Source organism: Ailuropoda melanoleuca, chromosome 10, assembly GCF_002007445.2.
Source record: "Ailuropoda melanoleuca isolate Jingjing chromosome 10, ASM200744v2, whole genome shotgun sequence".
Classification (NCBI taxonomy): Eukaryota; Metazoa; Chordata; class Mammalia; order Carnivora; family Ursidae; genus Ailuropoda; species Ailuropoda melanoleuca.
The window spans coordinates 35939656-35966675 of NC_048227.1; the positions used below are offsets into that span (position 1 = coordinate 35939656).

A 27020-nucleotide genomic window follows, 5' to 3' on the forward strand; every position below is an offset into this window, starting at 1 on the left:
TGTGTGTGTGTAAAAGCACTGTTTACTTGGAAATCCTCTCCTCATACAAACATGTTCAAACTCTCACTTCATGTGTTGTTATGAACAGCCAGGAATTATAGTAAGAATGTTAGGGGATTTATATTCCAATTAACTTTTGCCTTGAAATTCTAGTGGGTCACTGATCTTTATTAAAGAAGCGTGTGTGTGACTAAGACTGTCTGGTATGATAGCAAGTACATTAAGTATGTATGTAATTCACCCTTGGACATGTTTAGAGGATAAATAAAGGGGCAGGGGCACCTGCAGGATCGGCCGGATTGTCTTAGCGAAACCCCAGTTCTCTCTGACCCAACACCCAGACCTGCCACCTCTTTGCTCTGTCACGACCCCCCTGGTGTCTTCTGGGACTCCTCAGCAGCCAAACATGCACCGGCATTCCTCAGGGACTTCTTGCTTTCCTTGTAAGTCACACGGACAGTCTGTGATTTACATGCAAGTAAGGGGAAGGAGAAACACAGATGCCTTCCTTCTGAGCAGAGAGAACGAAGCCCTGCTTTCAGTCCCCGTGGTGGAGTCTGTGGTGCTGGTGGAGGTTTGAGCTCTGGCGAAAGCTTTTCCCACACTGGCCGCACTGGTACGGCTTCTCACCGGTGTGGATCCTCTGGTGCAGTTTCAGGGTTGACTGGCGCCCAAAGCAGTTCCCGCACTCTCCGCATGTGTAGGGCCTCTCCCCTGTGTGTACACGCTTGTGTCTTTTCAGCTCCGAATTCCACGTGAAGCTTTTCCCACAGTCATCACATTTGTAAGGTTTCTTTGCTGAGCGGGTCGGCTGGTGACCAAGACGTTGCAAACGACTGCTCAGGCTCCTTTTGCTTCCTTTGCTTTTCTTCAGCTCTCTCAGTGGGTGGCTTTTCAGGGGGCTGCTGATGTATTCCAGTTCCCTGCAGTGTCTCTGGTAGTGAGCAAATGGCCTCTGAGCATTTGGGGGGCTGACCTGCCTCCGTGACAAGCGGGGTTCATTCATTTTCACCCCTCTCGGCTCAGGACTCTGCAGACCATTCCCTTTGGATCTGCCAGGGGACACTGCACATGGCTTTCCTCCTTTAGCCCCCTCTGGCTGTGGATTTTCCTTGTTGTCACTTTTCATTCTGGGGGCCTCTATAATTAGAAAGAATATGTTTCATTTTCTGGGCTTTGAAGAAAGCAGCTCAGCAAAAGAGCTAAGAAATATTCTTGAAGTGTGGTCCTCCACTGGCAACTTGCATTTGAGTCATTTGGGGCACCTGTTACACAAGTAGGCTACCCCTGCATCCCCATGGCTGCTGAGTCAGAATCTCGGGGGGGAGCGGGGGGGGGGGAACCTGGAAATCTATATGGCTAACAGGCTCCTTGGGTGACTGTAATTTATATCAAAGTTAGGAACCAAGTTCTCCAACCCCATCTCTCCTTCCTACCTTTAGGAAAAGGTTAGGGAAAAGAAATAAGGAAAAGCAAACCCATCAGACCTGAGTGTCAATTAACTAAATGAAAAGAAAGGAGAGAGCTGAACTTTCAACACTGCAAATCAACTCACTCACAGGGACACGGAATGATCACCACTGGCTCTTTAAATAATGGGAAACCCAGCAAATGTGTGTTCTTTCATTACAAACGTGACAGCATTAGGGTTACATAATGCAATACGGGCTAGACATGTATTTAATTTCAGAAACTCTGCAATTTCTGACCATGATGATTGAGGATCAGGACAGAACCAAGCTGGAATATCTGTGGGCAAGTTGGAGGATGTACAGCTGTGGTATCCCACAGGCTTCCTGCCAGGTGGGAAGTGTGTGTGCACACATGAGCACGTGCACATGCTATCAATACGGCAGCCACTAGCCACATGGGGCTACTGAGTCCTTGAAATGTGGCTAATGTGATGGAGAAAACGGAATTTTAAATTTTATCCAATTTTACTAAATTTTAATTCAGATTTAAATAAGCAGCCTAGACAATTATGGTCAACTGCTTTTCAACAAGGTTGTCAAAGCAATTCAATGGGGGAAAGAACAGTCTTTTCAATGAAGGGTGCTGGGACAACTGGATTTCCACATGCAAAAGAGTGAGGTTGGACTCCTGCCTCACAACACTTACAAAAAATAACTCAAAATGGAACAAAGACCTCTTCTAAATAGAAGAGCTAAACCAATGTCTCTCTGAACAAAACATAGGTGTGTAAATCTTTGTGATTTTGGATTAGGCAATGGTATTCTAGATATGTCACCAAAACACAAGCAAACTAAGTGAAAAATAGATAAATTGGACTTGATCAAAATTAGAAACATTTGTGCTTCAAAGGATACTATCAAGAAAGTGAAAAGACAACCGACGATGGGAGAAAATACTTGCAAATTATACATAGGGGTCAAGTATCCAGGATATATAAAGAACTCTTACAACAAAAGACTAACGCAATTTAGAGACGGGCAAAGGATCTGAATAGATATTTCTCCAAAGAAGATATACAACTGACCAATAAGCACACGAAAAGATGCTCAACATTATCCACCATCAGGGAAATAAAACCTTCACGAGCTACCACTTCACACCTGATGCGATTGCTGTAACTGAAACACCGACAAGTGCTGACGTGGAGAAATCAGAATCCTCACAGGGATTGCTGGTGGAAATGTAAAATGGCACAGCTGTTTTGGAAAACAGTCTGGTGTTTCCTCAAAAGGTTAAACATAGAGCTACTGTCTGACCCAGCAACTCCACTCCTAGGTGTACGGCCAAGAGAAATGAAAACGTATGTCCACACAAAAACTTGTACACAAATGTTCATAGAAGCACTATTCCTAATAGCCAAAAAGTAGAAACACCCCAAATGACCATCAACTGAAAAACAAACAAATGTCCATATAACGTAGTATCAGCCGTAAAAAGGACGAAGGAGTGACACGTGACAACATGGATGAACCTTGAAAACCTTCTCAGTGAAAGAAGCCAGTCACAAAAGAGCACAACAGATATGATTCTGAAATATCCACAATAGGCAAATCCAGAGACAAAGCAGATGGTTGTTGCTAGGGGCCAGAGAGGGGGCGCTGGAGAGTGACTGCCAAGGGGTCTGGGTTTCTTTTTGAGGTCATGAACATTTTCAAGAATTAGACAAATGGGGATGGTCACACAACTGTGTGAACGTACTAAACACCACTGAAACATATACTTCAAAGGGGTGAATCTCATGGTATGTGCATTATATCTCCATAAATAAAATTTAAATAGCCACATGTGGAGAGTGGCAGCTTACTGGGCAGTGCAGCTCTGAAGGAAGGCTTCACTGGAACTTAGGGGTGAGGAACATGAGACTCTACCTTTGGTGATCAAATAAAAGGAGACAAAGCTGCATGCACACTGAGCTGCCTGCAATGAAGCAGAAGGGCGTGCGTGTGCTCAGGACCACGAAGCCCATAGGTTATGGGGCAGGAGCGCTGCCAGGGTCACAGTGCTTTTCCACTGGATGCCCCAGGTCTTCTCCATTCCTAAATTCCAGGAATAACCAAACCGAAGTGTTTCACTGAATGTAGTAATTCTTAAGGAAATCAAAGCGCTCCAGCCTTCTGGTAACATTCTCTAACCTGCTGACCATCCCCTCTACTCACATCACTAAGACTGGCCAAAGTGTCTCTGTTATTCAGTCTTTGAGATGATAGGACTGAGTACAGTAGGGCCAGAAACGACTGGCAACGTACCACAGACAGATGGGGAAACGGACACCAGGTTTGAAGCACAATGGCAGAGGAGGAGGAAGAGGCAGAAAATAATACGGAGCGGGACTTTTCCTCTAAAATATTGCACTCTTTAGGCCCCTTCCCAACCTGGGACCATTTTAAGTGACGAAATTCAGCCACGGTTTGCATGCAAGTTCATCAGTGGTCATATGTGGCTCTGTCTTCACTAGAAGAAGGTCTGAAGGGGACAGAGTAGTTAATCCTGTTATGCAATGTCACTGAGTCATTAACAGACTGTCAAAGAGTCATTAACAGAAAATGATAAAACCATACTTCTTATATACACCATCACTACCATTCTAATCAATGAAATTCATTAGGAAATAAAGATCTACTGTTACATAAAACATTAAAAAACCCAATATGCAGCCTATGGTGTTTCAGAACCATGAGATATCCTGATGGAGGTAAAGAATTTAGGAGAGGGAGAGAAGAGGCATGGAATGTTTACCTGTGCTGGGCAATTTGGGGCTTGGTTCCTGGAGGAGTGGGGATTTTTCCCAATGATGAGAGCTCAGCTGGTCTTGAGATCCCACCTGGGAAGGCTCCTCCAGAGAGCTCTCCCTGGGATACCTCCTAGGAGCCTGAGGTTGAAAGTCTGGCAGTTCCTGTTCTCCAAGCTGAGACCCAGTCTTCTCCAAGAGCACCTTCTGCCCTTGCATACAAACGGCCACCTAGGAACAAGCCCCATGCATTAGAGCACAACTTGAGGACTGACTGGGGGCAGCTTGACTTCTTACTGCTCTGTGATGACCCCTTTACCCTGGGAATTCCTGACAACAGCCTGGAGGCCAACTTTGAGAGACTATGAAAACTCTCAAAGGTACCAAAGAAAAGGACGTGCAGAATAGATTAGGGAGACTAATCCTAATCCATGGAGGCTGCTTCAAATCAGCCAAGACTTCCTGAGTGGGTGACCCTAAACGGGGGTCTTTCTCAGGGCCTCAAAGTCATCAGACAGAAGGCACAGATAGCAGAGTTACTCATGACACTGGCCTAGCAGATTCTCACCCTATGTCCATCCAGACACCCTATGTCTCACCCTATGTCCACCCTATTTCACCCACTTGGCAGATTCTGTTGGAAACAGGCCCTGTTGGATCGGAAGCAGTATGATGAGTCCACTAAAAAACTAACATACCTAATAAATTGCTCTGCCCAAGGCTTCCCTGATACGGAGATCCCAGTAGTAGTAGGGCTAGGTGAGGACCACCCACCCTGCTCCCTGACTGCCTCCATTTCTCAAAGCACATGGTTGTTTGCTTCCTGCCTAGGCCCTGAATGGGGTCTGAATTGGAGGGTGGGGGTTGGAAGAAATACTGGCCAAGTGAGCTGCAACTTCCTGATCCAAAGGCAAGACACTTCACTGAAGCAAGGTCCACCATGAAATCCCCCCCAAATCAAATTCCTACCCAACAAGATGACCCTGCCTGCTAAGAATCCTGACTGTAGGAAACCTTTAGGAGAAATGCGTGTGGGGAGATGTGTGGGCAAAACTGCAAGAACCTTACTTGATCCTCTAATTCCTCACTGGAGTGCCACTGCCTGGGTTTTCTGAAAACCTCATATCTCCCAGGGAGGTTCCCAAATAGAGGCCAGAAGCAACACTGGAAGCCATCGGGCCCATTTCTGGACTCTGACTAACTAGGGAGGGATCCAGAGACAAGACACTATCCAGATAAAAAGAATTCCTTTCGACCATGAGAGAGGGCCCTCCTTACCCATTGCTTTGGTCTCTTGGCTGCTCTTTGAAAATCTTCCACCAGGGTCACAATCTCCTTGCTGCTCGTTGGACATCGATGTCTGACCCGAGCCTGGATCTCCGGAGGCAGGATGTTCAGGAACTGCTCCAGCACTAGCAGCTCCAAAATCTGTTCTTTGGTGTGCAGCTCGGGCTGCAGCCACTGACGGCAGAGCTGCTGGAGCCGCGAGAGTGCCTCTTGGGGTCCAGACACCTCTTGATAACAAAACCGTCGAAAGCTCTGGCGGGAGAGCTCAGGATCGGGGCGGTCTTTTTGCAGAGCGGGTCCCCGTTTGTCTTCCAGCTTTGTTATTACGTGTCTCTCTGGCTTGGAGGAAGCCTGAATGTGAGACTGAGAGCTCAAAGTTATCTCCATCTTCGCCGCCATCTTGGGGCTCAGGAGACGGGCTCTCTCTCCCCGGAAGTAGCTCAAGCCTTCGGGCTCATGGTTCCGCAGAAGTCTCTCTAAATGTCAGCGAGATGTTGGGGAAGGCGGGACACACAGAGGCCCCAAGCTCCCGAGGACAGCACAGGGCCTGACCGTGGGGAGAGTCTGTCCCTCTGGCAGTTTCCTGAACTGTCTCAAATGGAGCAAAGTCATAACGTCCTGAAAGGAACTGGGGGAAAATCCTGCTTTTATTTCATCGACAAACGCACGAGGTCTCAGTAGAATTGCGCAACGTGACCCAACTGGCGGTCGGGAAACCCCAGGAAAAGTTCGAGTTGTCACACAGGTGGCCTGCGCCACCTCCCCGGCACCCGGGCGACGCCGACCGCGAGCATCTCCCCGGGAGCTGCGGGGCTAGCAGCACGGAGGGCGAGGAAGACCCCCCGCCCCGGTCGCAGCAGGGCAGGCGAAGCGCGGCGGCCGCTCGCTCCCGACGCCTGGCAGGCCCGCCCGCTCCGGCCTCAGAGGGCGTCCCAGCAGCCCCCCAGCTGGGCGAAGCTGCAGCTCTCCCACGCGCGGCTTAACTTCGAGACTGCGTGGGAGCCCGGCGAGCTGACGCCTGGGGCGGAAGCGTCGTCTACAGGCCAGTGGCCCGCGCCCACCTGCCACGGACTCACCTCTCTGGGGACCTGGGACGCGGAACCCGGGATCCTGGGCTGGGGGCGGGGCCGAGGCCGCTCGTCGCGGACACTCCCACTGGCTGAGGGGGAATGACGCGGTGAAGTACGGCACAGGAGGGCCCGCCCCCTCTCCTGGGGGATTGGCTCCGAGGGGGCGGTCTCTCGCGTCTATTTGCTGCTGAGTCTGTCGATGCTGGCGAGGGACGGCGACCGGCCTTCGCAGTGCACGGCGGGAGCTGTAGTCCAATGGCGCTGCTCGAGAGCATGCGCGGCGGGTGGACTAGAGCCGGTGGGGAGTGGTGGAGAGTGGGGGGGAGGGGGTACCCAGGGGGTGACTCCCGGACCGGTGGCTGAGGATTCGGGTGAGTGCTCCGCTTCCTCGCGGCCACGGGCTCGAAGCTGGGTTCAATGCCGGCCTGTGAACCCCTCGCCGCTGGGAGTCGTTTCAGGGCGGTGGGCACAGGGGCGGGCGCCCCTCGCACACGCCCCGGTCCCCCCTAGACTCCTTGCGGGCCGTGACCTTGCGAGTACTTCGCCACGCCGCTTCCGCCCCAGCTCCTGACCCTCGTGCCCAGCGAGCCGGCACGACTCAGGGCATCTCTGCCTAGCGAAATGTGAACCATCCCGGCTCCCATCCTCGTCCTGCTTTCTGCCAAGCGCCTGGGTCTTCGCCAGAGTGCAACACGAGAGCAGTATTCTCAAACTATGGACGGGATGTTAGGGGTCAAGAGGAGCACCAGCTCCGACTTCCGCCTGAAACTAGTATAGCATTTACTAAACTATTCTTCATCTGGATAAGGTGCCGGATGTAAAAGATCGGAGGCATGGCCTACATCTTTGAGGCCTGGGCCTTGCTGCTGAGGAGCTGTGCCATGGGATGCTCCTTTTTTGTTAAAAAGGACTGCTACCAGTAATGCCTTCCATTTCTCAATCTCTAGCCTCTTGGGCTGCATTATATGTAAACAGATTATAAATGAAGGCAGTTCAAGTACTTTGGAAGAAGAATAACCTGAATCCAGTTGTTTAAATGTTTTTTTCTGGGGGGGAGGGTTGTTTTTACTTCTGTGAAGTGGCTCACCCCTTTGGCGGAGGAGTGGAATGTTGAGTGACACAATTACAGGTAGCTCCAGTCTTACATCCTTCCAATTCAGCAATTCCTAGGAAATCTGGAACTTCTCACACCCCACCTTAGGTAAAACCTCAGAGAATTTTGACAGGCTCAGTTTATTGCAGATGCCTGCTCCTGGGGTGGGAGGGAAGGGTACTGTAATGAATAGCCCCACCAGACCCACTGGAGTTTAGAGGGACTCAATCACAAAGGAAGAAGATGCATTTCAAAGTAGGAAGGAATACTGGAAAATAAAAGCATACAGCAAGCCCGTCATTTCTCATCCACACTGTGTGTGTGTGGTGGTGGTGGTGGTAGAGAGCAGGGTGTAAATGATAAGAGGCTAATCCAGAGGCACCTTACGAGAAGGTGGCAACTGGGAAGATGGCTCCTGGCATACTGAGGGGAGGAAGGGCAGGGAACAAGATCCAGGCATATGGGGAACACAAGAAAGAACAGCTGGACTACACTGTGAAAGTAGCTTGGGAAATTCATGAGCAAATACCAATCGGCTGTGGAGAAAACAGTTTTGATATTTCCAGTGCTTTAGATTCTCGGATTGTAGAGGGAGCAAAGGAAAAGGACAGAAAGTACATCACGAGAAGCAGAGCGAAGGAATATGAGATCACTTTATGCTGTCTTTTTCCATTTCCTATAGCTTCCCTTCCAATTAGAGTCTTTTTCAGCTGTGATTGTGCACCACTAAGATATTCTCATGTTTCTCTGACTCCAGGAAGACATTTGCTGGTGTCCAGGAGAATGGCTTCCCAGTGATATGAGAAGAAATGGAATCTGTTCTCCAGGGTAGAAGTGGCTGCCAGTCAGCCCGTTTGCTGAAGCAAATCATGGCTGCAACAAGGAGTCCCGAGGCATACCCATCCCCAAGCAAGGACTGCTCACAGGGACAGAAATCAGCCCTAAACAGCACCAACCGTCACTCGGAAGCTTGCCGCCAGTGCTACAGGCGGTTCTCCTACCAGGAGGTAGCTGGCCCCCACAAAGCTTTTTGCAAGCTCTGGGAACTCTGTGGTCAGTGGCTAAGGCTTAAGACGCACTCAAAAGAGCAAATGCTAGAACTGTTGGTTTTGGAGCAGTTTCTGACCATCTTGCCAGAGGAGATCCAGACCTGGGTGAGAGAGCAACATCCAGAAATGGCGAGGATGCAGGGGCTCTGGTTGAGGACGTACAGAGTGGATCTGGGCAACAGGTAAGGAAAGGCATTCAGAACCTGGTGAGTTTCGTTATGAAGAACTGAGTGAGAAGCGCAGGAATCTGGGTTAGCGGAGAGGAGCCAAGTTGAGAAATGCACAGTAGCCCTCTGTCACCCACCAGAAACTAGGACCTAGCTTGGGGTGGTCCCCTGCCGTTTGCTTATGGGGAGAATTTCTCATTTGCTGCAATAACGTAGACACTGATACATTCAGTGAGTGTTTAGGGTCCCTAACACAAATGTAAAACCTCAGAATAGCTCCCCACAGAGGCCAGGGAAAGGACAACTGTCCCTCACCCAGGGAATCAGGAAAACCAGAGTTAGTGAATTAAAACCCAGTGTCTCTGGCATGGAAGATTCCCTGAATGCAGATGCCGTGTGTTCTACACTCAAGAGAGTTGTATTAGAGCCGCTCCTGCTGCCAGGATTAAGGGGTCAGTATGGGACAGTGAGGAGTCTCACAAACTATGCACTTGTCCAGTTAGGGACTAGGTCTGACAGCGGGTCAGTGTGACGATCTTGTACATTTTGGGAGAAGGGAGCTGTGAAAGGTACAGGAGAAGAAAAGGAACACGGCTTTGGTTGTGGGAGATTTGTGGGAAGAAGGCTACTAAGATCCCAATCCCAAGTCTGGGAGAGGCACAGAGTAAAGGAGTGTGGCTCAGAGGGACTCTGTAGGCTGAGCGCCTCTGTGGTCAACGGGAAGCAGCGCCCTGGGTGCGGAGACTGCATGACTGGAACGGGAGATGCTGGTGTCCCCAGTGAGNGGGGGAAATGGACAACAAGCAAAGGAAGAAAGCAACTTTTGGGGGTGCGTAGGTGGCTCAGCCGTTAATCATCTGCCTTCGGTTCAGGTCATGATCCCAGGGTCCTGGTATCGAGCCCCGCATCGGGCTCCCTGCTCGGCAGGAAGCCTGCTTCTCCCTCTCACACTCCCATTGCTTATGTTCCCTCTCTTGCCGTCTCTGTCAATTAAATAAATAAAATATTAAAAAAAAAAAAAAAGAAAAGCAACTTTGGGATAAGTGCTCTACAGGAATGAGCAGATGGATGTACTGGACAAGGACCGCAGGCAGACAGGAAGTGGGCACGGCCTCTCTGAGGGGACAGCTGAGCTGGAGGTAGGGAGGAGCTGTGTCAGGAACCTCAGGTGGGAGAGGATGTGGCCTGTTTGACAGAGAAGTGAGGGTTGGCTCTGACACCCAGGAGAAGAGGTCGAGGAGGGAAGGTGGGAGGGCTCAGCACTGCATCGGGCAGGTGGTGGCAGCTGCCGCAGCGGCAAGAGTGACAGCATGAGCTTACGATTTACAAGAGCTGCTGGATTCTGGGAAGGCAGAGGGTGATGACAGGATGTGGCAGCAGAGGACTGAGTCGGGGAGCAGGCTGCGGGGTGAACACAGAAAGGGCCCGTGTGAGGGCTCTGTTTTATGCTGGGCGAGCTGAGCAGATGTGGCGAGGCCCAGATGTGGGGGAGAGGTGCTCCCCACTCCAGGCTGCGGTGCTCACATGCTGCAGACGTGCGTCCGCTCAGTGCTGGCCACGTCACCTCTGCTCAGTGCTTCCATCTCATGATCTTAATCACTACAGGCCACATGAGTGAGACCAAATTTTATCTTTTTTTTCTTCTTCTTACAGGGGTCTGAGAATATTTCTCTTCTGTCTCCTTATGTCTCACATGGTTTCCTAATGCTACTCTCAGGTTTTACAGTCCCTTAGGCAAGAATTTGTAGTGACAGATGATGGGGTCTCTTCGCAGGTCCCAGATTCTGGGAAGGACTGGAAAACGCTCAATGACAAGACAGCCCTGTGGGGAGCAGAATGCCACCTGAAACGGGGGGTTCATCCAGAGGAAAGAACTTTGGAGGGGTCACGGGGCTCAAAACAAAGAGCAGGGGACACTCAGAAGGTAAGCCAAGGTCTCTGCCCTTCGGAGGGCAGAGCAGGAGGGCTGGGGAGGAAGGGTCTGAGCTTGAATAGGCTGCGGGGATCCACATTAAATGCTTTTGAAATATACCCTCAACGCAAGATTTCAAATGTTACTTGATGGCAACAGCACTTAGATAGGGTGGAGATTTTCTTTTTTTTTTAAATTATATTTATCTATTTGACAGAGAGAGACAGCCAGCCAGCGAGAGGGAACACAAGCAGGGGGAGTGTGAGAGGAAGAAGCAGGCTCCCAGCCGAGCAGGGAGTCCGATGCGGGGCTCAGTCCCAGGACTCTGGGATCACGACCTGAGCCGAAGGCAGACGCTGAACGACTGAGCCACCCAGGCGCCCCAGGGTGGAGATTTCTTATGTGTAGCCCTAATTCTCCTTCACGGCTATTTGATTCTATTACTTCGAAACCAGGTACATTCACATCGGCACATCTGCCCTCACCTGCAACCAGCTCTTCATGCACTTGAGACAAAGCCCCGATCTCATCCAGCTTAACTTTTTTTTTTTTAAAGAGGGGGCGAGAGAGGGGAGGAAAAATTAATTTTAATTGTTTTTAACGGGTGTATTTGCTGTAGCTTTTTCTTTAGGCAGATGAAACAATGAGTATATCCGTATAAACCTTGGCGTTTCTTTGTAATCCTTGCGAACATCACTGTTCTCTGGTGTGTGGTTTCTGAGGCTTTGGGGCTGAATGTGAAGGGGGGCAGGACTCACCGTGTGCCCAGCTCTGCTCCTGCTGCTCCGCCTGACTTCGGGCTGCTCCGATCCCTAGTACTGTGACCTCCTCAGGATCACAGACTTGCGTGTGTCCCCCGAGGTTCTGCTAATAAGGTAACAAAATGAACCACTTCCTTCTTGCAGATGGATTTCTGGGACGGAATATATTATGCTGGCCTGAAATAAATGAAAGGCTTGAGTTACTGTGGTATCTTTAGTACTAGGGTCATCTCTGGGTGGTGGGGATCAGAGCTTCCCCCCGCCATGAAATATTTTTTTCCTATAATGTGCATATACTGCTTTAAAGTGAAGCAAGTCTTTGTTTTTTAAATAAACAGCTGTTATGCCAACAGTCTGCTGAAAGGAGCTTCTTGCCACACAGACGCCACTGGTGCTGGCGGTGGTCCTCAGACTCATCTGGGGGGCGAGCATGGTGGGGCACATCCACAGAGCTCCAGATACGGTGGGTGCAGGTGGGGCCCAGGAATATGGGTTTCTGACAGGTTACCAGTGCTGCTGGCCTGTGACCGNGAGCAGAATGCCACCTGAAACGGGGGGTTCATCCAGAGGAAAGAACTTTGGAGGGGTCACGGGGCTCAAAACAAAGAGCAGGGGACACTCAGAAGGTAAGCCAAGGTCTCTGCCCTTCGGAGGGCAGAGCAGGAGGGCTGGGGAGGAAGGGTCTGAGCTTGAATAGGCTGCGGGGATCCACATTAAATGCTTTTGAAATATACCCTCAACACAAGATTTCAAATGTTACTTGATGGCAACAGCACTTAGATAGGGTGGAGATTTTCTTTTTTTTTTAAATTATATTTATCTATTTGACAGAGAGAGACAGCCAGCCAGCGAGAGGGAACACAAGNCCAGAGGCTGGTTTCTCCCCAGCCTGGCTGATGGCACAGGCGCCCAGGAACCGTTCCCAGAGGAGGGGTCTTCGAGACCGGGAGACTGTGTGTAGGGCAGCTGGGGCCCAGTGAGCTGTGCTTGACGCCTGTCGTCCCCAAGATTCCCATTTCATTCTTACCCCCGAGCCCTTCTTACCAGAGATGTTGGAAAGATCATGCGGTCCATCCACGGCCCCTCCCTTGCACTGCTGTCTGTCCACATGGCTGTGCGCTCACCCTGTGCTCCCCTTGGAGGCCTGACCGCCCCCCCCAGCCTTGCTTTGCCCGGATGGGACGCCAGCGGTCCTGTCTGCCCCATGCCAGGCTGGGGCGCTACTCTGTAGGCAGCAGCAGTCCTCGGTATTGTTCCAGGGACCAGTCACATGGGAGGACAGAGCCGTCGCCCTCTGTCAGGAAGGACACATGCGCTGGCCCTACACAGAGGGCCCTCTACAGAGGCGTCACTCAGAATGACTAACATCACTCTCAGGGTAACGATGCCCATTCCCTCAGGGCCAGACTGTGTTCCTTTCTTCAGTGAGAGACACAGACCGAAGACCTGAGAAAGAAGGCGAGAGACAGAGCGAGTGGAGACTGTTGGCTGGAGGAAGGGAGATGAATAGGACGAGTCTGAGGGTAGGCGCGACACACAGTGACTGCAAGAAAGGGAAAGCAAGACACTGGAGTGCTCAGGCTAAGGTNTCAAAGTAGGAAGGAATACTGGAAAATAAAAGCATACAGCAAGCCCGTCATTTCTCATCCACACTGTGTGTGTGTGGTGGTGGTGGTGGTAGAGAGCAGGGTGTAAATGATAAGAGGCTAATCCAGAGGCACCTTACGAGAAGGTGGCAACTGGGAAGATGGCTCCTGGCATACTGAGGGGAGGAAGGGCAGGGAACAAGATCCAGGCATATGGGGAACACAAGAAAGAACAGCTGGACTACACTGTGAAAGTAGCTTGGGAAATTCATGAGCAAATACCAATCGGCTGTGGAGAAAACAGTTTTGATATTTCCAGTGCTTTAGATTCTCGGATTGTAGAGGGAGCAAAGGAAAAGGACAGAAAGTACATCACGAGAAGCAGAGCGAAGGAATATGAGATCACTTTATGCTGTCTTTTTCCATTTCCTATAGCTTCCCTTCCAATTAGAGTCTTTTTCAGCTGTGATTGTGCACCACTAAGATATTCTCATGTTTCTCTGACTCCAGGAAGACATTTGCTGGTGTCCAGGAGAATGGCTTCCCAGTGATATGAGAAGAAATGGAATCTGTTCTCCAGGGTAGAAGTGGCTGCCAGTCAGCCCGTTTGCTGAAGCAAATCATGGCTGCAACAAGGAGTCCCGAGGCATACCCATCCCCAAGCAAGGACTGCTCACAGGGACAGAAATCAGCCCTAAACAGCACCAACCAGCACTCGGAAGCTTGCCGCCAGTGCTTCAGGCGGTTCTCCTACCAGGAGGTAGCTGGCCCCCACAAAGCTTTTTGCAAGCTCTGGGAACTCTGTGGTCAGTGGCTAAGGCTTAAGACGCACTCAAAAGAGCAAATGCTAGAACTGTTGGTTTTGGAGCAGTTTCTGACCATCTTGCCAGAGGAGATCCAGACCTGGGTGAGAGAGCAACATCCAGAAATGGCGAGGATGCAGGGGCTCTGGTTGAGGACGTACAGAGTGGATCTGGGCAACAGGTAAGGAAAGGCATTCAGAACCTGGTGAGTTTCGTTATGAAGAACTGAGTGAGAAGCGCAGGAATCTGGGTTAGCGGAGAGGAGCCAAGTTGAGAAATGCACAGTAGCCCTCTGTCACCCACCAGAAACTAGGACCTAGCTTGGGGTGGTCCCCTGCCGTTTGCTTATGGGGAGAATTTCTCATTTGCTGCAATAACGTAGACACTGATACATTCAGTGAGTGTTTAGGGTCCCTAACACAAATGTAAAACCTCAGAATAGCTCCCCACAGAGGCCAGGGAAAGGACAACTGTCCCTCACCCAGGGAATCAGGAAAACCAGAGTTAGTGAATTAAAACCCAGTGTCTCTGGCATGGAAGATTCCCTGAATGCAGATGCCGTGTGTTCTACACTCAAGAGAGTTGTATTAGAGCCGCTCCTGCTGCCAGGATTAAGGGGTCAGTATGGGACAGTGAGGAGTCTCACAAACTATGCACTTGTCCAGTTAGGGACTAGGTCTGACAGCGGGTCAGTGTGACGATCTTGTACATTTTGGGAGAAGGGAGCTGTGAAAGGTACAGGAGAAGAAAAGGAACACGGCTTTGGTTGTGGGAGATTTGTGGGAAGAAGGCTACTAAGATCCCAATCCCAAGTCTGGGAGAGGCACAGAGTAAAGGAGTGTGGCTCAGAGGGACTCTGTAGGCTGAGCGCCTCTGTGGTCAACGGGAAGCAGCGCCCTGGGTGCGGAGACTGCATGACTGGAACGGGAGATGCTGGTGTCCCCAGTGAGGAGGCAGACATGTCCTCGGGCTGCAGGGGAAGGGTGGTGTTGACACAATGTGGAGAAGGCAGAGCCATGTGGTGGGGACACATTAGGGTCCAAGCTGAGGAAGTTCATGAAGGATCCATAGGATTGAGACAATTAATAACACCTAGGAGGGAGCGGAGAAGACCAAGCGGTAGCACATGTATGGAGTTAGAGACTGGACAGGTGAATAGCGGGGAGCCCCTACATGCTGACAGCCATCCTGCTCCAGGTCTCCTTGCCCTCTCTCTGTGGGGATGGTCTCTCCCTTGTGGCTCCCAGCATTTCAGGGCCAAGCTCTTAACAGGAATGCAAACGGTACAGAAATGTAAGGGTTAAAAGAGCTCCCTGAAACTGTCTGGGATGTGAAGGGCAGAGCAAGAAGTGGAGGTGAGAGGGGCAGTGCAGGTTGATAGCACTTGTCAGGTCGCCAGCTGCCTCGCCCAACCACCCCTTGGTCACTTGAAGGACCAGTTAGAAGCCTCGGACGGAAGGGACGCGGGTGGCTCTGAAAGACACAAGTAGCTCTGAGGTGCCTGCCGCGTGCCACATATTGGGGCTTTCACAGTGAACATGACAGACATGCTCCTACCCTCCACGGGGGAAATGGACAACAAGCAAAGGAAGAAAGCAACTTTTGGGGGTGCGTAGGTGGCTCAGCCGTTAATCATCTGCCTTCGGTTCAGGTCATGATCCCAGGGTCCTGGTATCGAGCCCCGCATCGGGCTCCCTGCTCGGCAGGAAGCCTGCTTCTCCCTCTCACACCTCCCATTGCTTATGTTCCCTCTCTTGCCGTCTCTGTCAATTAAATAAATAAAATATTAAAAAAAAAAAAAAAGAAAAGCAACTTTGGGATAAGTGCTCTACAGGAATGAGCAGATGGATGTACTGGACAAGGACCGCAGGCAANGACCGCAGGCAGACAGGAAGTGGGCACGGCCTCTCTGAGGGGACAGCTGAGCTGGAGGTAGGGAGGAGCTGTGTCAGGAACCTCAGGTGGGAGAGGATGTGGCCTGTTTGACAGAGAAGTGAGGGTTGGCTCTGACACCCAGGAGAAGAGGTCGAGGAGGGAAGGTGGGAGGGCTCAGCACTGCATCGGGCAGGTGGTGGCAGCTGCCGCAGCGGCAAGAGTGACAGCATGAGCTTACGATTTACAAGAGCTCCTGGATTCTGGGAAGGCAGAGGGTGACGACAGGATGTGGCAGCAGAGGACTGAGTCGGGGAGCAGGCTGCGGGGTGAACACAGAAGGGGCCCGTGTGAGGGCTCTGTTTTATGCTGGGCGAGCTGAGCAGATGTGGCGAGGCCCGGACGTGGGGAAGAGGTGCTCCCCACTCCAGGCTGCGGTGCTCGCATGCTGCAGACGTGCGTCCGCTCAGCACTGGCCACGTCACCTCTGCTCACCTCTTAGTGCTTCCATCTCATGATCTTAATCACTACAGGCCACGTGAGTGAGACCAAATTTTATCTTTTTTCTTCTTCTTACAGGGGTCTGAGAATATTTCTCTTCTGTCTCCTTATGTCTCACATGGTTTCCTAATGCTACTCTCAGGTTTTACAGTCCCTTAGGCAAGAATTTGTAGTGACAGATGATGGGGTCTCTTCGCAGGTCCCAGATTCTGGGAAGGACTGGAAAACGCTCAATGACAAGACAGCCCTGTGGGGAGCAGAATGCCACCTGAAACGGGGGGTTCATCCAGAGGAAAGCACTTTGGAGGGGTCACGGGGCTCACAACAAAGAGCAGGGGACACTCAGAAGGTAAGCCGAGGTCTCTGCCCTTCGGAGGGCAGAGCAGGAGGGCTGGGGAGGAAGGGTCTGAGCTTGAATTGGCTGCGGGGATCCACATTAAATGCTTTTGAAATATACCCTCAACGCAAGATTTCAAATGTTACTTGATGGCAACAGCAAACAGCACTTAGATAGGGTGGAGAGTTCTTTTTTTTTTTCTTTTTAAGATTATATTTATGTATTTGACAGAGAGAGACAGCCAGCCAGCGAGAGGGAACACAAGCAGGGGGAGTGTGAGAGGAAGAAGCAGGCTCCCAGCCGAGCAGGGAGTCCGATGCGGGGCTCAGTCCCAGGACTCTGGGATCACGACCTGAGCCGAAGGCAGACGCTGAACGACTGAGCCACCCAGGCGCCCCAGGGTGGAGATTTCTTATGTGTAGCCCTAATTCTCCTTCACGGCTATTTGATTCTATTACTTCGAAACCAGGTACATTCACATCGGCACATCTGCCCTCACCTGCAACCAGCTCTTCATGCACTTGAGACAAAGCCCCGATCTCATCCAGCTTAACTTTTTTTTTTTTAAAGAGGGGGCGAGAGAGGGGAGGAAAAATTAATTTTAATTGTTTTTAACGGGTGTATTTGCTGTAGTTTTTTTTTTTTTCTTTAGGCAGATGAAACAATGAGTATATCCGTATAAACCTTGGCGTTTCTTTGTAATCCTTGCGAACATCACTGTTCTCTGGTGTGTGGTTTCTGAGGCTTTGGGGCTGAATGTGAAGGGGGGCAGGACTCACCGTGTGCCCAGCTCTGCTCCTGCTGCTCAGCCTGACTTCGGGCTGCTCCGATCCCTAGTACTGTGACCTCCTCAGGATCACAGACTTGCGTGTGTCCCCCGAGGTTCCGCTAATAAGGTAACAAAATGAACCACTTCCTTCTTGCAGATGGATTTCTGGGACGGAATATATTATGCTGGCCTGAAATAAATGAAAGGCTTGAGTTACTGTGGTATCTTTAGTACTAGGGTCATCTCTGGGTGGTGGGGATCAGAGCTTCCCCCCGCCATGAAATATTTTTTTCCTATAATGTGCATATACTGCTTTAAAGTGAAGCAAGTCTTTGTTTTTTAAATAAACAGCTGTTATGCCAACAGTCTGCTGAAAGGAGCTTCTTGCCACACAGACGCCACTGGTGCTGGCGGTGGTCCTCAGACTCATCTGGGGGGCGAGCATGGTGGGGCACATCCACAGAGCTCCAGATACGGTGGGTGCAGGTGGGGCCCAGGAATATGGGTTTCTGACAGGTTACCAGTGCTGCTGGCCTGTGACCGCCCTCGTCCCCTGCTCTGTGACAGCCGCCCTCCACCAGAGGCTGGTTTCTCCCCAGCCTGGCTGATGGCACAGGCGCCCAGGAACCGTTCCCAGAGGAGGGGTCTTCGAGACCGGGAGACTGTGTGTAGGGCAGCTGGGGCCCAGTGAGCTGTGCTTGACCCTTGTCCCCAAGGTTCCCATTTCACTCTTACCCCCGAGCCCTTCTTACCAGAGATGTTGGAAAGATCATGCGGTCCATCCACGGCCCCTCCCTTGCACTGCTGTCTGTCCACATGGCTGTGCGCTCACCCTGTGCTCCCCTTGGAGGCCTGACCGCCCCCCCCAGCCTTGCTTTGCCCGGATGGGACGCCAGCGGTCCTGTCTGCCCCATGCCAGGCTGGGGCGCTACTCTGTAGGCAGCAGCAGTCCTCGGTATTGTTCCAGGGACCAGTCACATGGGAGGACAGAGCCGTCGCCCTCTGTCAGGAAGGACACATGCGCTGGCCCTACACAGAGGGCCCTCTACAGACGTCACTCAGAATGACTAACATCACTCTCAGGGTAACGATGCCCATTCCCTCAGGGCCAGACTGTGTTCCTTTCTTCAGTGAGAGACACAGACCGAAGACCTGAGAAAGAAGGCGAGAGACAGAGCGAGTGGAGACTGTTGGCTGGAGGAAGGGAGATGAATAGGACGAGTCTGAGGGTAGGCGCGACACACAGTGACTGCAAGAAAGGGAAAGCAAGACACTGGAGTGCTCAGGCTAAGGTCGACAGTACGTGTGACAGCGAACAGGAACAAGGAAGGGGCGAGACACGGAACACAGTGGGGACAGAGTGTGGGAGGGAGAGCGTGAGGCTGGGGGACAGCCCGCAGCCAGGGAGACGCCAACACACACGTGCCCACACGCACAGCGGAGAGCGGTCCTGAGGGGCAGCGCGCACTCGAACCGTGCCGGTGTGCTTGCGTGCCCAGGCCTTCGGAAGGTAGCGGGCCCTCTGAGAGCGTCAGACGCCTAGAGCCACACACCACAGGGACTGCCCCAACTGCACACAGGCGAGCACCATGCTTCCGTGAGTCACGTCTCAGGACAAATGAGTGGGATTCGGGATAAAGAGAAACAGGAGGGCAGCTTTGGTAAATATTCCACAGCCCCTTCTCCGTAAGAGAGGATGCCCTTTCCACTACAGCGAACATCGGTGCTTAGGAAAGAAGCCCACAGTGGGGTAGCTTCCCCGGAATGACAGCACACAGTTGTGGCAGAGCTGGACAAACCCGCACGTAACTTCCTGAGCTGCTAACCTTGCCGAGTGGTGTGCAGGCCCCTGTGGACTCACCGTGTGTCCCTTGGCCCCTGACAGCAGGTGTGCAATGGGGCGACGACAAGACCGAGACGCTCCTGGCCATCCTCTTGGATGGTCAACATCATGAGAAACTCGAGACTCGTCAGCACAGCCAGACCTACAGGGCGGTGGCAGAACAACTGTGGGAGCAGGGCTTTCTGCGCACGCCAGAGCAGTGTCGCACCAAGTTCAACAGCCTGTGGTCGAGGTACCACAAGGTGAGGCCAGGCCGTGTGCCTGAGCTTTCTGTCCTTAATGAGGAAGTGGATGCCGTGTCCGGCTCCTGGGCCTCTGCACCCAAGGTGGCAAGCCGTGCTGTTCCTGGCCAAGAGGGAAGGGCTGCGGAGTCTGGAGAGCGGAGTCAGCAGAATGGGGAGCCCACAGAGGTCGGAGAAGGGGTCTGGGCCGATGGTGCAGCCGGGGATGAAGAGGACTTCCGGGATCCTAGCTGGGAAGGTGGGAGACTTGACCTGCCAGTCTTGTTCCCACCCAGAGCTGGTAGGACTCCTGACTCTGACAGCCAAGGGACAGGAGTCCCCCAGAGCCCATTAGCCCAGCTATCAGGAGGGAGCGGCCTCTGCTGTTGGCGTGCTCACTGCCCTGATGCACGGCCTGCTCCAGGACACGGAGTCTGCCTCTCGGTGTTGAGGCTTTCCCCCTTGCCCATCAGAGCCCAGGTGCGCATCCACCAGCCTCTTTCACAAAGTACGTGGCGTGTTCCCCGTGCAGCTCCCTTCCTTGGCTTCCTTGTTCTGCCAGGGGCCTCCAGCCCAGACTCTCTCCCCTTCCCTCCTGCTCCAGCATCACCCTCCTTTCCTGAGCTGAGCATGTGCCGGCCACGTCCTGGCAACACGGTTTCTTCTCATTTCCGCCGAGCTCGGGGCAGCCTGTTGTTATTCAACTGCAAGCGGCCAGGCCGTCAAGAGTAGAGGTGAAATCTGGAGACAGACTAGCGGATGACACAGAGCTGGCCTCTCGGCCTCACGTGTGTTACTGCCTGAACATCCAAAAAGAGACAGTATAGGGGTGCCTGGGTGGCTCAGTTGGTAAAGTGTCTGCCTTCACCTCAGGTTATGATCCCAGGGTCCTGGGATTGAGCCCCCATGTCGATCTCCCTACTCAGTGGGGAACCTGTGCTCCCTCTCCCACGCTGGTGCACGGACTTGCTTTCTCTATCATAAATAAATAAGATCTTTTAAAAAAGAAAGAAAGAAAGAAAGAGAGTATACGAAAACAGTAGGTGGAATCCAGGGTTTTTTCTCCCAACCACAGGGTATGGATGGAGCTTGAATATACTACAATTGGAAAATGAAATTAGCCTACGACTTAGCAAGATGGCTGAATCCCATGAAGAGTTCCATTTAGGTATTTCTCTCTTATGATGCTTTACCTGTAACTCCTCATTCTTACTTTCTCCACAGTCCCGTGTCTTTTTGTTCCTTCAGGTCTTGAGATCAAGAACAAAGCTAAAAAAGAGAATCAGAAATGGGATGATTCAGGGCAAGCAGAAGTGACGAAGGCTCTATGGAGAGAGTCTAGTGAAATTTTTTGGCACCCTGAGCCCAAGAGAGGCCAGAAGGGTGAGCCTGAGCCAAGAGAGCAACGTAGATGTTCTCCAGGGGAGCATGAGGGGAGACCTCCGTCCGAGGACAGGAGGACTCAGCAGACACTCCGTGCCGGGGAGGCGGCTTGTGCACATGTCCTGAGTGGGGGAGACTGCTCTCAGGGCTCTCCCTGTCACCATCAGCCAGTCCCTGAACTGAAAAAAACATCTAAGTGCCAGCAGTGTGGGAAAAGCTTTAGCCAAGGTTCTTACCTCATTCGGCATCATCCACACAGGAGAGAAGCCTCACAAGTGCAGTGAATGTGGGAATGGCTTCAGTGAGCATTCCAACCTCACTGCCCACATAAGGATGCACACGGGGGAGAGACTCTACCACTGTGGGCAATGTGGGAAAAGCTTCAACCAGAGCTCCAGCCTCATTGTCCACCAGAGGACCCACACCCGGGAGAAGCCTTATCAGTGCACTGTTTTTGGGAAGAGATTCAACAACAGCTCTCAGTTCAGCGCCTACTGGCAAGTCCACACCCAGCAGAGGCCCCACCCCTGTGCGCACTGTGGGAAAAGCTTCAACAACAGCTCCCGCATCTGTGCCCACCAGGAGACACACTGGGGGGAAGCTGTACACGTGGTCTCGGTGTGAGAAAATCTTCCCCAAAAACCCTGTCCTCATCCACCATCGGGGGTCACACAGAGAAGATACACTCACACCCCAAGAAGAGACACATGCTTCAAGGGTGTAGGAAAGCCAAAAGATCAATTCCCTAGTGTGAGTCTCTCCTGAAAGCTTCCATCGGCTTGTGGAGGCCTCTGCCAGCCAGTCCATGGCTCAGCAGGGACTTACAAGTGGATCTCAAGAACCACAGCAGGAAGAGGAATCAGCATAAGGGTGCCGAGCTCTCTTTCTAGGTCTGCCTGTGACCCACAGTCCTGTGTCACCAGGGCTTCCATCTGCTTTGAACACAGGATCCAAAGTCCTGCCAGGAAACGAGGGCAATCTTGTTCTGAACAGAGAATGGGTGGCTAGTGGTCTGGGAACTGTTTCTGGGGCAGGTCAGAGAAAAAATTTTCCCTCATGGGAAGCACATCTGGAAGTAAATGACCTCTAGGCACCTGCTCTNATGGGAAGCACATCTGGAAGTAAATGACCTCTAGGCACCTGCTCTCAGGTATGTCTTACCTCAGAGTAGGTCACCCAGAAGAGAGCAAGGCAGGAGGGACAGCTTAAGGGTACCACTACTCTAAGACTTAATCTCAGACCAAGTGTGACATCTGGGTTCCTCTTTCTAAGATTCTCCTCTATTATCACCCCTACCCAGGTTCCTGGTTTCTTGTGTGTTACACTTAACGGTTTCTACAGGTTTATAAGTATTACTATTTGTTTTTTTTTTAATGTTTTATTTATTTATTTGACGGAGAGACAGCCAGCCAGTGAAAGAGGGAACACAAGCAGGGGGAGTGGAAGAGGAAGAAGCAGGCTCCCAGCAGAACAGGGAGCCTGATGCAGGGCTCGATCTCAGGACTCTAGGATCACGCCCTGGGCCAAAGACAGGCGCTTAATTACTGAGCCACCCAGGTGCCCCAGTATTACTATTTCTTTCTTTCTTTCTTTTTTTTTTTTTTTTTTAGATTTTATTTATTTATGTGACAGAGAGACAGCCAGCGAGAGAGGTAACACAGCAGGGGAGTGGGAGAGGAAGAAGCAGGCTCCCAGCAGAGGAGCCCGATGTGGGACTCGATCCCGGAATGCCGGGATCACGCCCTGAGCTGAAGGCAGACGCTTAACGACTGTGCTACCCAGGCGCCCCAGTATTACTATTTCTAACGAAAATAAAGGTGCTTCTCACTCCACTCTCTTGGCCCTTGGTGCTAATATTCTCCATTAAAGCTTTATCCTCATGCAGGGGCCCACAGGTTCCCAAAAGAATCCAAGGGTACAGCCTGTGTTAGTGGAGAGCATACAGAGGAGCAGAAGAATTGCTTGGAGAGGTTTGCACTTCCACTGAGAGGGAACATCACAGGTATAAGGTGCAAACAGGGGTGTGGGAGAAAGGAATGGGGTGTCAGGAGCACTAAAAACCAATCTAAGTCATATTAATTTTGAACAGATATTTAAGCTTCTGTGAAATCTCCATGGATAAACGTGGTAAAACCTGGGCACGTCGTCCTGGTTCCTGGCCTGTGCACACAAGCTGTTAGTACACTGTCTAATTATGGTGAAAGCAATGTCATGGTCTCTGCTTCAGTCTTTTTGAGGAATTAAACAAGAACAAATAAGAATGTTCTACCTCAAAACCAAAAAAAAAAAAAATTAATTTTGGGGAAGAACGGGAAGGAAGGCAGAATCTATTTCAGTGCTTCCTCCAGCTGAGCCTTGTATTTCCTGGTTCTTTGATAAACCAGGTTCTTTAGTAGTCAGATACAACGCGGTCAACGAAGTGGAATCACCTCACCAGACCTTCGGAAGTACCGGCGGCAGTCGCGCAGCACCAGCCAGCTCCAACGCCCCCAGGATGTGACCAGCCAGTCAGGGTCTCTCTTCCAAGTCGTGACTGATCCAAACTTTTCGCTGTGTTCCCCCAACTCCATTTGGAGCAACTGCTCCCTGCACTTAATGGCGGATACCTGACTGCCTACCTGTCGTTGACTCACACGGCCTGATCACCGCACTAGCCACTGGAGAATGAATCTGAAGTCTGTATAAAACCTAACACCTCCTAGCCTCTAGATCTCCTCTCAGGTATAGGACACCCTCCTGGTATGGTTCAGCCCCTCACATGTCTTTTAAGAAGCCAGTTTTACCTCCTGTATATGAAATACTGAGACTCTCCATATGGTTTCTAAATGAGTCCCTCCCTCACTGAAACATTTTAACTGATATAATTTCTCAATGGACACTTCCTTGCTGAAGATTACTAACCATTCCTACAGGCAAGATCCAGTATTCTCACAACCCAAAGAAGAAGGCCAAAGCCACAGATCACTGCCCCTTCGTGTTCTGGTTCTTCAGTCTAAGATGGCAGATGGGTGCCTGCAGTGAAAACAGGAGCTGGATCCCTCCAGCCTCCTGACCCCACTTTCCTTTCCTCTGGACACCTCTTCTCAGCCTCCCCTGGGAGGGGACTGTCCTACCAGTCAATGCAGGAACAGCCTGGAAAATACTGGGACCGTGGGCTTATCACACACAAATGTCTGCTTTCCTATTTTAGCTCCAGCCTCCCAGTCTTGTTACTCATCCTTGGCTGGCTTCCTGGCAGACAGTGAGGACTGAGGATCATTACTCATGGAGAACACAGGATCCTAGCAGGTACCCTACGTACCTGTGGTACGGGTCACGCCTCAAAGAGTGACCTTTGTGCAGCCCTGCTCTGGCAGATGGAGGAAGCGGCTCAGACATGCTCCGTGGACTTGGCCATTCTAGGGGCACCTCTGGAATTTTTGCAGAAGTTTGAGATTTACTGAGTATTGCAAGTAAAGTCTGGATTTCCTAGGAGCCCCAATGGACACTGCTATCATAGTTTAGGTGATGTGCATAGAGGTTCGGGGCAGGGAGCTTGAGTTTGAATGTGGATCAATTCGATTCCAAAACCTTAAATTACTTCAGTCTTTCACTCCCGCAGCCTGTCTGGTGAACACTCTCTGTGGAACCTCAGTACACACACCTTCTACTGCACGTTAGTACCACAAGTGTAATCTTGTGTGCCAGGTGCCAGAGGCCTGGGCCCCTGCTGAGTATGTGGGCACAGCTTCGGATTCCTGTCACACCCACTACCACCAACTCTCCCAGATGTGCCACTGTGCCTGGCACCAGAATAAGAGCTCCGTGGATTAGACATGGCGCCTAAGAAGCTTTTACAGCCTTAAGGTGGAAAAGGCAAAGAAGAAGAGATCTCATTTGTCACAAGCATGCTTACACAAGTCCTCCTTACCACCGAGGTATTATCCATTGGAGCGCATCCAGCTTAGCAATAAGAATTGTCCAATGGAATCCCTGATTGCACTGGCTTTAGGGTGAAGACTGTATACTCAGATACAGTAAGCCGTAAGCAGATATATCCCATGCCAGCTGCATTACTGTGGTTTCTGAGGTTGGCCAAGCACAATGGGGCCTCATACACTCACCCACAGTCTCCCTCTCACCATGGCTTCCTAGCCTCTGATAAACCCTGGGGTCTCAATCGTTTCACCTGTATTTTTCTTCTTTGTCAACTGACAAGCCACCTGACATGTCCAAATGGGGTCTTCTAAGTAGAGATGTGTTCCACATCGCCCTTCCCCCAGGATAGTGTCTTCTGATGTATCACCCCTCTGTCCATGCTGAACTAGCTCCCATACACCTGTTCAAAAACTTCCTTATCAGTCTATATTAAAGATCAGACACTCTTCCTTAGGTGAAAAAAGGCACCACAAATGCCCCAAGACACAGACTGATTCAAATATGAGCCTGCTCAGAGCTATCATGGAATGAGCCTTTTGAGGAGAGGACCAGAAGGAACTGTGAAGCCTACATATGGAACGGAGGTGTCTCAACCTAACACCTGCACACCAATTCACTAGCTCCCTGTCCCCAATTCAGGTCACGACACAACTACAAGGTCACATCTATGATGTCACAGGCACTGACAAACTCTCATCCCTGATCCTTCCTGCCTCTCCCATTTCCAGCCTGAGACTGTGTATCTCACCGTTTTCTTAAAATAGCTGGGTTCCCTTTTAAGGCCCCATGGTCTGAATGTGAGTTCTGGCTCTTCTCTTGGGAAAATCCCTAAGCATGGATTTGTGGACTCCAAGAGAAGCTTTGCAAATCCCAACAGAACTACATAGTTGCTGGATCTTCTTGGGAGCACACACACCATCACCTGGCACCTTACCTCCCTCATGCAGATCATCATACAGGCCCAGGGAAGAAAGGTATAGGTACAGACATTCCTGGAAAGCCAAAGCTAAAAACGTAAATGAGGAGTGTGGTGTATGTGGCAGAAGAGAAGAGTCAGGAACCCAGGGTCACGCTGGACAGTGGCAGAGACCACTTCAGAGTCCTGTCTGCTCAGGGCAGTGCAGGGAGGGCCTTGGCAGCCCCTATGCAGAGGCCTGCAACTCTGACACCTTGCAGCACTGCCCTCAGCCCCCAGCTTGGCTCATTCTGGCCCTCTCCTGAGCAGAAATCAGTTATATTAGTCTGCTTGGGGGAGGGGTGTGACCCAGACGCTGAGCACACAGCCGAAGTTCTCAGAGCTTGCTGGGCATTGCAATTCCTGCACCATAGAGCAGGCCTTTTTAAAGGTAGTAGGTTCTCACCACAGAGCTTGCTCAGGAGAATACACCTACAGAACAGAACATTTAGGTTAATTTACAGGGGACAACTATCGCCCTTCTTTCATCCTTGGGAACAGGGACCTACTCAAAGCTCAGTGACTGTGAGGGTTCAGCCTCACTCTCCTCCCACCATCCTTCCTGCACAGGGAGGAGAAAGCTTGATCTCGGGGGAAAGCTGGCACCCACACCCATCAGGAAAATAAACAAGCGCTTAAGAAGGAGCAGCCAATCAGGTTTGTCCACCTTCCAGCTGCCCGTCCTCTCACCCAGGCCCTCAACAACCTGGTCTTTCTCTTTATATACTCCCCTTCTCACCATACTTTGGTCTCCCAGGTTCTCACTCCAAATCCTGCACCAAGGTCACCAAGGTCATTGCCTTCTCAGGGCTTCTTGGATGACACGCCCTCACCCAGGCCTGGATCTCCCTGTGCAGAATTGTCAGGAATTGCTTCAGCTCCAGAATCTTTGATGCATCTTGGGCTGCTGCCATCCACAGCAGGCCTCCCGGAGCTGGCTGAAGGCCTCAAAAGTCCAAGCAACTGCAATCTGAAGAGCTGACAGGACATCTCCAACTTGCCAAACCCTTAAAGACGTCAGGATCTGCCTTCAGCCGCCAGAAAGAATGTGAGCAATAAAGAGGAATTCACCCCCAATGGATGCTGAACAGTTCCTACAACTTCGAAGAATCACCTCCAGGTAGGCTTCTCCAATAAAAAGTGCGCTCTGGAAAGAGAAAGTGGTGAATGTGAGACTTCATTTCTACTTCATTTTCCTAAGTGTAGGAAAAAAAGTACAAATTTCTTCACGGGGCATATGATAGGGTGACACCTAATGGAAATAGCACTGCCTTTGGCCACAGGTAGATCCG

General features: G+C 51.3%; 3 protein-coding genes and 1 long non-coding RNA gene across 6 annotated transcripts; 3 read left to right on the forward strand and 1 right to left on the reverse strand.

The window, feature by feature from the left end:
* ZNF174 (zinc finger protein 174) lies at window positions 1–6647 on the reverse strand. 2 transcript variants are annotated; one of them, XM_034670501.1, is made up of 4 exons: window positions 6565–6647; window positions 5480–6116; window positions 4210–4432; window positions 1–1140 (listed from the first exon to the last, which is right to left on the reverse strand). In XM_034670501.1, the coding sequence occupies exons 2-4, from the start codon at window positions 5885–5887 to the stop codon at window positions 539–541; spliced, it is 1233 nt and encodes a 410-aa protein (XP_034526392.1). In that variant the 5' UTR covers window positions 5888–6116; window positions 6565–6647; the 3' UTR covers window positions 1–538. The 2 variants fall into 2 exon arrangements, with proteins under 2 accessions (XP_034526392.1, XP_011230235.1); XM_011231933.3 differs by having other exon boundaries at window positions 5480–6647.
* A 232-nt stretch (window positions 6648–6879) lies between these two features.
* LOC117804184 (zinc finger and SCAN domain-containing protein 32-like) lies at window positions 6880–10898 on the forward strand. The gene is made up of 3 exons (XM_034670507.1): window positions 6880–6929; window positions 8409–8882; window positions 10642–10898. The coding sequence occupies exons 2-3, from the start codon at window positions 8461–8463 to the stop codon at window positions 10712–10714; spliced, it is 495 nt and encodes a 164-aa protein (XP_034526398.1). The 5' UTR covers window positions 6880–6929; window positions 8409–8460; the 3' UTR covers window positions 10715–10898.
* Window positions 10899–16518: 5620 nt separating this feature from the next.
* Window positions 16519–17773, forward strand: LOC117804186. 2 transcript variants are annotated; one of them, XR_004628526.1, is made up of 2 exons: window positions 16519–16651; window positions 17292–17773. It is a non-coding gene; the product is annotated as an uncharacterized LOC117804186 (long non-coding RNA). The 2 variants fall into 2 exon arrangements; XR_004628525.1 differs by lacking the exon at window positions 16519–16651 and adding an exon at window positions 16972–17108.
* Window positions 17774–19220: 1447 nt separating this feature from the next.
* On the forward strand, window positions 19221–21949 carry ZSCAN32 (zinc finger and SCAN domain containing 32; the record flags this gene model as incomplete). The annotated part of the gene is given in 3 exon segments (XM_034669577.1): window positions 19221–19773; window positions 20721–21102; window positions 21104–21949. Coding segments are annotated over 3 exon segments (1311 nt in total), but the record flags the coding sequence as incomplete, so codon positions are not given.
* Between the last annotated feature and the right edge of the window lie 5071 nt (window positions 21950–27020).